Source organism: Stegastes partitus, unplaced genomic scaffold, assembly GCF_000690725.1.
Source record: "Stegastes partitus isolate 25-593 unplaced genomic scaffold, Stegastes_partitus-1.0.2 Scaffold4, whole genome shotgun sequence".
Lineage (NCBI taxonomy): Eukaryota > Metazoa > Chordata > Actinopteri > Pomacentridae > Stegastes > Stegastes partitus.
This window is the reverse complement of record NW_007577735.1, coordinates 237,819-250,426: the sequence shown is the minus strand read 5'-3', so window position 1 is coordinate 250,426 and position 12,608 is coordinate 237,819. Positions and strand designations below refer to the sequence as shown.

Sequence of the window (12,608 nt, the reverse complement as noted above, 5' to 3'; positions counted from 1 at the left end):
TATGTAAATTAATTTTTTTTTTTCAGTAATTTTATTAGTTATAGCTCTAGTTAGCTAGACTTGATCCAAACCCATTCAAAAGCACCAAACACGCAGGTTTCATACATAGAACTGGCTGTTTTGCTGTCTCTACCGAACATGCGCAGCAGCTTGAAGCCCACCTTATTGACACACGGTTCGACCAATCACAGCGAAGCACCGGCACCGTTCAGCCAATCACAATAAACGTCGCTGAGTTCCACCGTCCTGCGGCTGAGCGATAATTCAGAGACAAATGTGAGTATAAACACCTTATTTTTCACACGTTTTCAGTTATTTACTGTGACTCTGTCTTCATATTTATTTTGTGCGTATAATATGTGAAGCTGTGGCTCAGTCGTGAGCTCACGGAGCTGAAAACAGGCTTGTAGCTGCAGGATGCAGAGTCATCTGTGGTGCGTCTGTGGCCGGAGTCTGCTCCAGTTACTCTCTTATTATGGGAACGCTGGGCGAAGTCCTGGTCCAGTTTCATCGTCTGTTTTAAATCGACCTCTAGTCTAGATCATAAGCTCTTTTGGGTTTTATATTTTAATATCAGCTTTATTATACTTGAATGGTTGTAACACATACACATTCAGTAGGCGAACAGGCTAACATACAATTAAATATGGAAACAAGAAAGGAATATTTCTGATGTTAAATAAAGAAGCAGTGAAACTGGATCAGTACCTTTATTATCAATGCAACTCTGATACTCCATCATCATCAGCTCATGTTTTATTCAGAGCCACTGTGTTCTTGAATGTGTATGTTGTGTGAGAAAGACAAACTGGACAGTGCAGAGCTGCAATAATTAATCAAAATGAGTTCATCAACAATGACTCTACTAATCATTGGTAGCTCAACATTTCAAGCAAACTTTTAAGGCTATGTGTGAGGATCTTTGGCTTTTGGGCTGCTGGTCAGACAAAACATTACATTTACTAGAGTCACTACAGTTTTCTAGTGTTTTACAGACTACATGATGAATTACAAGCTGAATTGGCAAATTAATTAATCATGATAATAATCGTTAGTTGCAAGCTACTAAAACAACTTTTCTAAAGCTGAAAAGAAATCAAGTTTAGAGATCTCTGGCAGCAGTACTATTATGTTAAAGTATTCTTGGATCCGCCACACATATACCATACAATAGAAGTGAGAACACTCCTGTGACATATCACGGCACTCTATAATAATTGAAAACTGGATCACCTTATAGTAATTACTTTATTTTGAAGCTGAACAGTAAAGCATTTGCACACAAGTACAATTAAAAACCAACAGCACAGATTTAGTATATTAAAAAATACAGACCCTCCAGTGGGAAACCTAGTGCAACAAACACCAGTACACATTTCATTACTGAGATTCAAACCTTTTATGTTTTAATTCTCCTCAGCATTAATGGTGTTCCTTTTGCACACATTTCTGGTAGGATGTTCTGTCATTCCTCAGAGAGTCTTTTTTTAGCTGCTGTGTTCAGGAAAGGTTGTGTTGCTTTACCTTTCTCCTTAAAATACCTCAAAGATGTTCTGTTGGATTAATATCAAGCTAAATACTTGGCCAGGTCATAGTTTTTATTTTTTCTTATTTCGACACTCCTCTGTGATTTTGGCAGTGTGCTTTGATCGTTATCATACTGGAATATTCCTCTTCTGTCAGGCGTCTGCAGACTCTTGTCAGCCAGTATTCTGGTTTATTCACAGGCCTTTATGGTGCACCTAAATGTCATTTCTCCAACACATTTGCAGTCATGCTGCCCCACATTACTGCACTCCCACCTCTGAGCTTCACTGTCAGGATTATGTGTTTACTGTGGTCGTCCTGACCAGATTCACACCAAACATGCTGGGCTCCATCAGAGCCAAATGTATCCCAGTATGCTCCCAGTGTTCATCAGCCTACTTTTCATGTTCTTTAGCAAAGTTTAATGTGGCATTTTTGCACCAGAGTACAAGCAAGTGTTTTGTTGTTTGGGTGCTGTTTATAGAGGTTGATGTTATGCAGTGTCTGAGCTGTCACAGGTAGTTCACTATCCGTGGTGCCATTTTAGAAGGATGACAGCTGCAACTGTGTTTTGACTGATTTGTAGGAGGTCATTGATCTTCCTGTATCCTTTTCATCTTTGCGAAGTTTGGCATTCAGTTTTTTTTTTGGGTTCCTCTGGTTGTTCTTCGGGCTGCGAGGTGGCGCAGTTGGTAGCACTGTTGCCTCGGTTCGCGTCCCGATGGTGGCGTTTGCATGTTCTCCCCGTGCAGCGTGGGTTCTCTCTGGGTTCTCCGGCTTCCTCCCACACAGTCCAAAAACATGTTGAGGTTAATTGGTGATTCTAAATTGTCCGTAGGTGTGAATGTGAGTGTGCTTGTTGTCTGTCTCTAAGTGTGGCCCTGTGATAGACTGGTGACCTGTCCAGGGTGTCTCCTGCCTTCACCCTGAGTCACTGTTACGCTTGATGTTTCCTCTATATGCTGTTTGTAGTCAGACTAATAGAGAAGCTTAAACAGCAAAATGGGTTCCTATATTGGCTTCATGTTTTAATGTTAACAGATGACACTCATTCTTGCAGCATTAAAATAAAATAATTGAATTACTTTGATACATTAAAGGTGGCCCTGTGATAGACTGGTGACCTGTCCAGGGTGTCCCCTGCCTTCGCCCTGAGTCAGCTGGGATAGGCTCCAGCCCCCCCGCGACCCTAGTGAGGATTAAGTGGTGTATAGATAATGGGTGGATGGATGTATACATTAAAGATTTGCACAGTAAATTGTAGAAGAAAAAAAAAAGAGTTCCTGCTGATTTTTGGTTCTAATAAAAGCTGGTTATTTTACAATCAAGACAGGTGATTGTGGTTCACCTGTCTGGGTGTAATGCTCACTTCTTGCAGTTCCTGTACTGATTGATCCCCATTTAGTGTTCAAAGAAAACAAGGCTGCCTCCTTGTTTTGATGTTTTGGATCAATGAGAGGGTTCTGTTTAAAGCCAATAAAGTTAATTGAGACCTTTCATGTGGCCGGAGTAAAAACTTTGAGTGAAGACACCACAACCTGACCTGTTTGTTAGACTCAGCACAGACGGGGGAAAGAGAACAGGCCAACATCTGCTTGATGTGCAGGAAAGGAACTGTTTGAATACAAAGTCAGAACAGCACTAACTTAGAACAGATGAAACAAAGGGTGAGGAGGTGAACAACACTCAGATATTTCATGGAATAAATCCTAAATGAATCTTGTGTCTGCTGTATACGAGCAGTCCATCCTGCACTGAAGATATTTTTACTTGCACTCAGAAGGAACAGAGTGTGCTATTACGTCGTCAGACTCACAACATCTGAGAGTAAAGTCAGTCTTATTTCATTCATTATAGGCACAGAGAAGAAAATGTTGGAAGATCATTGTGCTGTTTAGTCATTTAAATGTTTGTATTGTGACAGACTGAAGCCGTCCTCCTCCCTGCAGCAGCAGTCAGTCCTCCTCATCATGGCATCTGGAGCTTTGTTCCCCAGCATGGTGTCTGGGTCCCGCGGCTCCTCCAGCAAGTACCTGGTGGAGTTTCGAGCCGGTAAAATGACCATGAAGGGCAGCACAGTGACCCCGGACAAACGCAAAGGTCAAGTCTACATCCAGCAGACCGACGACTCCCTCATCCACTTCTGCTGGAAGGATCGGACGACCGGGAACGTGGACGATGTAGGTGATGCTGTCTGGATGTAACTGACCGCTGTGTGACGTCTTAACATCACTGTGACTCTTTTCATGTCCCAATTCAGGATCTGATCATCTTCCCTGACGATTGTGAGTTCAAACGGGTGAACCAGTGCACTACTGGGAGAGTTTATGTGCTGAAGTTCAAGGCTGGATCCAAAAGACTCTTTTTCTGGATGCAGGTATGCAGCTGCTCCACAGATATCGGTGCAAATTAAATTTTGATGGGAAAGAAAAGAGAATTTGTAATTATGAGCTCAACAACCCTGTAACATGCTGTGATCTAAACAACTCTTCTGTCTTTTATTCAAGCAAAACTTTTCATTTTACTGAAAGATTAATTGTTAGATTTAGGAAGAGGTGTAGCAGTAACACTGTCGGCTGTTTTCAAGCATTTTTGTTACAGAAACATTAATAAAACTAACATCTTTACAGACATGCCGGCTTTATATCAGGCATTATAGAAACATAGAGATAAAATCAAAATGTTAATTTAGTTGGGTACGTTTTCATTGCCACATGTGTTTATTTGTGTATTTAATTATTTTTGTTTTATTTATTTATACTCTAAAACACGCACACACACATCTGAAATGTCTCAGTGAGTCTGGAAGTTTGTTTTGATTTATCTGTACCAGATGAGGCGGTCAGTTGGGATATCCCAATCCCAGTCAAGGAAATTGTTAACTGATCGGTCTTCATAACTCAAACTGAGCTCACTCATCATTTGTCCTGTGCTAATATTGTTGTTTTAGGCCAAGGGCACTTTATACAGGCGACGAAGGCGGTCCTTCATAAACCACTGGGATACTGAATTGGTTCTCTAGTTGATTCTGACTTGATTAAACACATTAGCACTGGCCAGAAGTCATTAAACGTCGTTGAAGTCTCTGCTATGATGCCCCTTTGCCAGCGAACTCCCGACCAATGCTCACTGCTTGCCAGCACAAAACTGCCCACCTTCTCCTACAGTGTTTAACAGTAGGAAGCTCTACCTAGTGGCACAACCAGGTACTGCAGCTAATCTACAATCGTTATGTTTGTGTTATCTAGGATAAAGGTATCTGATATTGCCAGATTCTAAATAATAAATTACTTGAATCAGATTGCGGGCAATAAAACTACCTTCAGGACATCCCTAGCTCAAAGCATAATACTTTATGTAATGAAATGGAAAATAATTGTTAAATGGAGCTCAAAACACTGTTGTGACTCCTTACCAGTAATGGAAATACAGAATAACAAAAGCCTTTTCCTTTGAACAGCATGTCTAACTGTATCTTTCTAATTTATTTTAACTTCAGAAACAGAAAAATGATCGCTGCAGAAAGTAATTTTCTACAATAAATTATTCATTCTCAGCATTGTGAATTATTGAAGAAACAATAATGAGGAAAGTGATGTTTTTCTGCTCTCAGGAACCAAAGACTGACAAGGATGAGGAGTACTGCCGTAAAGTGAACGAGTATCTGAACAACCCGCCCATGCCTGGAGCTCTTGGCAGCGGCGGCAGCGGAGGACACGATCTGTCTGCACTGGGAGGTAACAGACGATCGTATTCCACTAATCATACTTTAACACTGTCAGTGGGAAAAAGCTGAAACATCTTCATGCTGTGTGTCACCTGCTCTCTCTGCTTTCATGTGAAGGTGAAGGTGGTCTCCAGAGTCTTCTGGGTAACATGAGCCACAACCAGCTCATGCAACTCATTGGACCAACTGGCCTGGGTGGGATTGGTACGTACCTTCTTAACTTATTTAGTCAAAGAGCTGCAAACACAACAGCAAGAAAACATGTGAAGAAAAGTATCTCGGTGGATTAGAATAATGTGTCTGTTTCTCTGAACATCAGGTGGTCTGGGAGCGCTGGCTGGTCCAGGCTTGGCCAACCTTTTGGGCAGCAGCAGCAGCAGCAGCAGCGTTCCTGCAGCCAGCAACTCCTCCACAAGGTGACTTGTGTATATTCCTGATAAATATCCAAGAAAATTGTTCCAAAGTATTGTTTGAGGGATGGCATATTTTTCTTGTTACATCTGGAAAACTGTCAAACATAGAGGATGAGATGTTGCCAAGAAATATTTGAGGGGCAGCCATGAAAAGCATAAATGGGACAGCAGATGAAGTTTTAGTATCAGTTCAACACAGAGAGATTCAGTGATGAACAATCTTGATGTGTTGATTAAACAATCTTAAAAATAACAGTTTGATAAGAAGATACAGAGAACAAAGTCCATTAGTTGGAATTTTTAACGCTAAACTTTTAGCTAATAGCTTTTAGCTTAGTCTTCACAGTTAATAACACTGTAGTGTCTTCATGATAATGTTTATTATAGTCAGGTAAAGTTGGATTTCATATCATTTTATTGGGGTTTTAATCCTAAATATTTAGATTTCTCAGGAAAATGCACACCATGAATGACACTGGAGCATCTTAACATCAGTATTTAAACTTGTAAGGTTAATTCATAGCATTAACAGAGTGTCTGTTTGTTGTTGTTTTTTGTTGTTTTTTTTTTACTAGAAAGCAAATTGTTGCTTTAAATAGGCTGTATAAATAACTTGACTTGACAGTTTTCTCCAGAGCAGAAACCTGTAGAAAATCCCCAATAAGTGGGCGACAACTGCTGCTTTATTTCCACAATAAATGAAGTATTTTCTTGAGGAATTGTTTGGTCTATAAAATTATAGTTGGACTGATATGATTTTTGAAGCCTTTACAAACTCTGATAAATATATTAGATTTTGTTCTCTTTATACAACAACAATTTACACCGTAAGTCACCTTGTGCTTCACGCAATGGACTCGAGACTTCATAATATATTATAGAGGGACATCCATTGATTACCTTTGAGCAAGCTTTTGGCAACAGCTGGTTGTATCAGCTGGTATTCTTAAGGGATTTTTTTTTACATAAACACATTACAAACAGAAACATTTTTGAAGATTTTTGATGCAAGGAAGTTTTAATTTTAATACATTCAAACCCAAAACCTGGCAGCAGGTTCAAAAGGCATGATTTCTTTTTCTTTAAAAAAAAATAAAAAAGAATTGCCAAAATTACAGCCAGAAACTGTAAAAATAGGAATAATATTGGGATTTTTAAACTCACACATAATCAAAGACTATTTCATCTACTTGTCCAAAATGTCAGACTCTTAATCAGCAAGATCATGGGAAATAACCGTGAAAGATTATTTTTTTTTGTCTTTCATAGTTCCTGGGATATTGTCATTAAAACAGCCTTACATTTCAATGAAAGAGCAAAAGTGCTGGAAGTGGGTTAATTGGCAATTAAAAAATAAAAATAAAAATTTCAAGAAACATACTTGTGATATCAACCTAAAATTTCACAAATGCCTTTTTAAATATCCATATTTTATGCTACAAAAACTTCATAAAAATCAGAGCTGGATTAGCGGAAGTCCCTGTTGATTAGTAGTTAATGAAATGAAATGAAATGAATGAAAAATACTTTATTCATCCCAGAAGGGAAATTCAATTAAGGATGTAAAGTCACTCCTCACCTTAAGTATTTCTATATTAGTGCTCTTCTTGTCGGAAAACAGATGCAGCTACAAAAACAGCTTCAAAGTACACCTGAACAGCCTCCACAGTCTGAAGCTGTACACTGTCTGGCGATCGCTAACAGGTCGATGGTGTTTTTCTCTCCTCTCAGTCCGTCCACGGCCGTCACCCCGACCTCCACCTCTGCCGCCAGCCGGCTCGGCTCATCCCAGGTGCCCACCACCCCCATCACTCCCTCCGCCACCTCGGCCGCCTCCCCCACAGCCACCACCCCCTCCACCCCCGCCGTGTCCTCCCTGGCGGCTGGAGCGGCCAACCCCACACAGCCCATCCAGCTAAGAGACCTGCAGAGCATCCTGGCCACCATGAACGTCCCTGCCAGCAGCCAGGGAGGTAAGGAGCTGAGATATGACCGAAACTTAAAGAACCACCAAAGGGAAAATGTATAATTAGTCCTAATTAGCGTAATTTCAGCTAATTAAGTAGCAAATAATTTGCATTTTGAGCGCAACAGTGTCTGTAATATGCTGTAATTATAACATAAAAAATTCAGTTTGTTGCAGAAGCAGGAACCCCCTCCTCTTAAAAACACTGCAATGTGTCGCTGTTTTGAGTAAATTTTACGGTGCCACACTGCATTAGGCACAGCTCCCCGTCCTGCTTCAGTGACTCTGTTTGTCGCCTTCACAGTGCCGATGCATTCATACACAAAACTAGAGGAAGGAATGGGAGAGAATGATGGAGACTCAACTGTTTGGTCATGTGTTTTAACAAAAGGTTAGCTAGGAGTCGACTCCCAGTGGACGCTCAGTAAACACAAATGATGAATAAGTTAGACTCAGTGGTCTCTGTCAGGTTGGGTGAGTTCAAAGTTGTGAAAACGCTGGCGTGTTCGAAGTGAGTCTGTTCCCCCTGCTGCTAAAGGGAAGGATTAATCCTGGAAGGCTGTCGCGCTTCTCTCCTCATCAAAGTAACACCAGTGATTTTCCAACCAATGAGAATTTGATCGGATGAGAGCACATTAAGAAACCAATCGACCTGAAGACTGCAGCTCTCGAAAACGTATTAGTGTGGGTGAAGCCTAAGTGGCTGCTGGGAGGCTCTGAAGAGTGTCTGGTCGAGCTGAAATGAATGAAAAAGTATATTTTTGAGAAGTGTACATTAACTGTAAGGACTCCATCAGATCCATCCAAGAACCTGAAGATGAAAATGTTTGGTTACACTCGAAAAGCCATCAGCAAACTGACAGACCGAGTTGGTTGTAGATGAGTAGCTGTCACATGAGCATATCTTAGTCATTTGTTAAGTATCAAATTGATGATTTGCTTTAATATATGACAGTTAACTTAATGTCTACAATGAATCGGATAGTTGAGAATATATTCAGCAGATTGGTTGATAATGAAATGAATGGATATTTGCAGCCCTGATAATCTGTCTGTGTGTAAAAACAACCGTAAGTAAGTCAATGCTGAATTATTGTTATGTTACATGCATGAATTTGTAAAACTAGCTACCTGTTACTCAGACTTTGTTTATATATCACCATTTGTACAGATCCGTTTCTAATAATAAATATCAGAGAAAATAAAAAATCACACATTTTTAGGGAGGGTCAAGTAAATTAAAAGCAAGCATTAAAATATGACAAAAATAATAATAAAAAAATTAAAAGACAACATTTCAATAAAATATCATCAAAAATATCAGTAGCTGAGCAGAATGGTGCTTCGACAGCTCAGTTAACATAAAAAAGCTGTAATTTTTTCTTCATGTACGTAGACAATCACCATCAGCTTCACTACAGATCAGGACAGAAACATGCACACTCTTGAATTTAGTGATTCTGTAACTGATTAGGAAGAAAATGTACATAACGTGTTTTCCTTTAGGTTAACCTGTCAGCGTCTTTTTTGTTTGTTTTCTTCACCTGCAGTGGACCTGGCCAGTGTCCTGACGCCTGAGATCATGGCTCCCATCCTGGCCAACCCCGAGGTGCAGCAGAGGTTGATGCCATATCTTCCCTCTGGAGAATCTCTGCCTCAGAGCTCCGAGGAGCTTCACAACACGCTCAGCTCGCCTCAGTTTCAGCAGGTACGCTGATCCCTGTAGTTTGTGGCTCAGCAAAGGGGAGCTAAGGATGTCTTTATGAATCGAAATAGAAAGTACATTTCAGTTAAATGGTGTGAAATGGTTTCCTCATTTGCTATTTAAAGCTGCCTTGTGTTCATTTTTGTAGAGATGCTTTTTTGTTTCTCAGTGTAAAAATTTAAGTTAGTGTTGAAAAACATTCAACATTTCCAACTGGCTCATCATCATCATAGGCCTTCTGCTCGACCACCTCCGATTTGATGGAAGCTTTTTTATTATAAACTGTAGATATTAAAATGGTGTCTGTGAAATTTTAGATTGATATACCAAGTACTTTTTGAGATTTTATAAAAATAAAAAATTTCCTTTTCACTCCTTTTTTTTTTGCACATTTAAGTTATATTGAAATATGTATTAATATTAAGCAGCAGAAACTGTTGTCAAACCGTGATGATTTGAGATGTTGTGACCCTCATTCATTTCTTGTGTAGCCATTTCAGATGATGTGCATCGGATTTACTTTTCTTCTTGCGACTGAACCTGACATTTTATTGTCCTCAGATGCTCTAATATCACGTGAAGAGTCGGATACCACGTTGATTAGCAGCATTCAGGTCATTTCACGGCTCAGCTCTGTTGGTATTTACTGTGTTATTGTGGTATTTACTGTGTTTCTGCAGGCTATGAGCATGTTCAGCAGCGCTCTGGCGTCCGGGCAGCTCGGCCCTCTAATGAACCAGTTCGGTTTGCCTGCGGAGGCTGTCGATGCGGCGAACAAAGGAGGTCAGTTTTTTTTTCTGTAGCTGTATGTTTTGTTGCTGCATTCTGATTGTGGTGAGATGATACTGTAATGAGAAAACTGGAACAGTGATTTACCTTTAGTAATCAGTGGTTGAACGTAGCATACATTTGCTTAAGTACTCTGTAAGTACAGTTCAGAGGTGCTTATACTAATGCTTCTATATACTTAGTACTACTTCCCCAGCTTTCTAAGGGAAGTATGGTCATTTTACTTGAGGTATTTATCTGACATTTTATCGAAGATTTAACATACGAAACACCAAATAATTTAACATGTGAGATTTAACTACCTGCCACTATAAAGTCCTTAAAGTCAGTCTGTCTTCGACAACATTAAAATTCTTGCACACTGATGCACCAGTAATAATTGTTTCAGTAATATAACACATACTGTAATCGAGTACATGACGTGGGCCATTTTTCTGCATAATTTTGATACTTTAATCCTCTGAACCTAACAGTGTGTTTAAAAAAGGCAAGTGATTTATTGTAAATTGCCAAAATTCCACTATTTATCAGAGCCAGAAACTGTAGAAACAGGAGAATTATTTAAGTCTAAGCTTAAAATTGTGATAATTCATCAAAATGACCTAATTTTACATGTTTACATCAAAACATTTGCCAAAAATAAATAGTTTGCACTAACCAGATATCCCGTGCAACTGTAAAGCCATTAGCAGCTCAGCTGTGATCAAAAGCAATGACAAAAATCCAGGCCATGGTTGCGCTGTAACCATAGAGATGCAGGACTTTATATTGAAGTGAAAAATGAGCCCACTGTAAGTAAAAATGTGACAAGAGCAGGAAACAGCACCCAGAAGCTGCTTGGAGTTCGGAGGCTTAAAGGTGCCGTGGTGACGTTTCCTGTAGACAAACAAATAAATGTTTACATCCGGTGTTACTCCTTAAAACTTACTGTGTAAACCCCTGATGCCAGACAAACATGTCAAATGTTGAAACACAGGCAAAGATGACTTTTTTAAAAACAGCTTCAGTTTACAGACTTCATTAGGAGATTTAATTTACTTTCCAGGTGAAAAGTATGAAAGAGGTTTTATCGCACTTAAAGACTGAAATGCAGCCGAAGATTGATGATCTGAAGAGAAGAGTTTTTTTTCTCAGTAGAGATGAAGTGATGGATTAGATGACCATTCACTGACTGGAAATGAGCTTCAAGCTTCTCAAATGACAATTTTCTACTTTTCAGTTTTATGTGACTGTAAACTGCCTACATTTGGGTTTGGGACTGTTGGGAACTTTAACTTTACTGTATGCTACTGGTATTTCATAGGTTTTAACGATTAATCAAGAAACTACTTGCCACAAAAAATAAAAATACTTTTTTAGTTGCCCTAATTTCTGGACATTCTTTACAGATGTGGAGGCTTTTGCCAAAGCCATGGAGACGGAGACGAAGCCGGACCAGGACGGCGACTCCAAAGACAAGAAGGACGACGACGAAGACATGAGTTTGGACTAAGTGCTCTTTAAAGAAAACTACCAATATTATTATTTAACGTATTTATTTAGCTGCTTCTGCTGTTTTGTTACGATCACACATTAAGGATAAAGATTATGGTTAATAGGCTACGAGATGCGATCAAAAAGTTCTGACACTGGTTACCGGACCATGCAATGCAACAAGTGCATGCAGTAGCTGTCACGAGTCAAGACTCTGTGCAATGTTGTGCAATTAGCATGAGGACATGTATTATGAGTGTTTTTGTGACCACTGATTCCACAATGGCCCTCAAACTGGAGCAGACATCACATTCTATGTCGGTCAAGAGCCTGTGATTAGCCAACCTTTATGTCAAGGATCATCAGTGGTGACAAGAGGTGGGTCTGCAGCTGCCACCAGGAGACTACAGGGCTGTCTTTGCAGTCTTTAGGACAGAAGCATGTGTGGCAGGTCAGGAAGACACCAAAAGCATGCTCGTCACTTTATTAGACAAGATAAAGTTTGACTGAAACATCTAGAAGATTTGGTACAAACATCCTGAGCTGTGGTATGATGCTGATGGCATTCTGGTGCTCAAGGTATTTTAGCTGCAAAAACACAATTAGCGCTCCCTCTCGTCCTACTCACCACAAAAAGTTGAAGGGTTGCCATTTTGATAAAGCTTCAGTGGCCACTGCAAAGGATGCTAGACATGCTTCTCATGATTGTTTCGAATGTGGCAGGAGCCTGGGAAGCAGTGCATCACTGCACAAGAAAGCTTCATAGGGGATGGCAGCCAACTGAAACAGCCTTTGCTTTTAAGCCACAGAACCTTTTGATCGCACCTCGTGTATTAAAAACTATGAGTCTAAACTAATAGTGCTGTGTTGAATTAACATCTCCTGATTGAATAAACATGTGTTCTACCTGCATGTCACCTACTAACCTGTCCTGTCCTGACTAAAGGGAACAGTAAAGTGATAGAAACAGACTCGTGCTTCTGTTTTTCTTCCGGCTCTCTTTCGATC

At 40.0% G+C, this 12,608-nt stretch overlaps 1 protein-coding gene across 1 annotated transcript; it reads left to right on the top strand.

The window, feature by feature from the left end:
- The first annotated feature begins 230 nt into the window (after positions 1-230).
- Positions 231-12,571, top strand: LOC103354471 (proteasomal ubiquitin receptor ADRM1-like). The gene is made up of 10 exons (XM_008277853.1): positions 231-276; positions 3,452-3,707; positions 3,788-3,904; positions 5,141-5,264; positions 5,372-5,458; positions 5,574-5,670; positions 7,399-7,640; positions 9,184-9,341; positions 10,019-10,121; positions 11,516-12,571. Exons 2-10 carry the CDS (start codon positions 3,498-3,500, stop codon positions 11,617-11,619), a joined length of 1,242 nt encoding a protein of 413 aa, XP_008276075.1. The 5' UTR covers positions 231-276; positions 3,452-3,497; the 3' UTR covers positions 11,620-12,571.
- Positions 12,572-12,608: the final 37 nt, after the last annotated feature.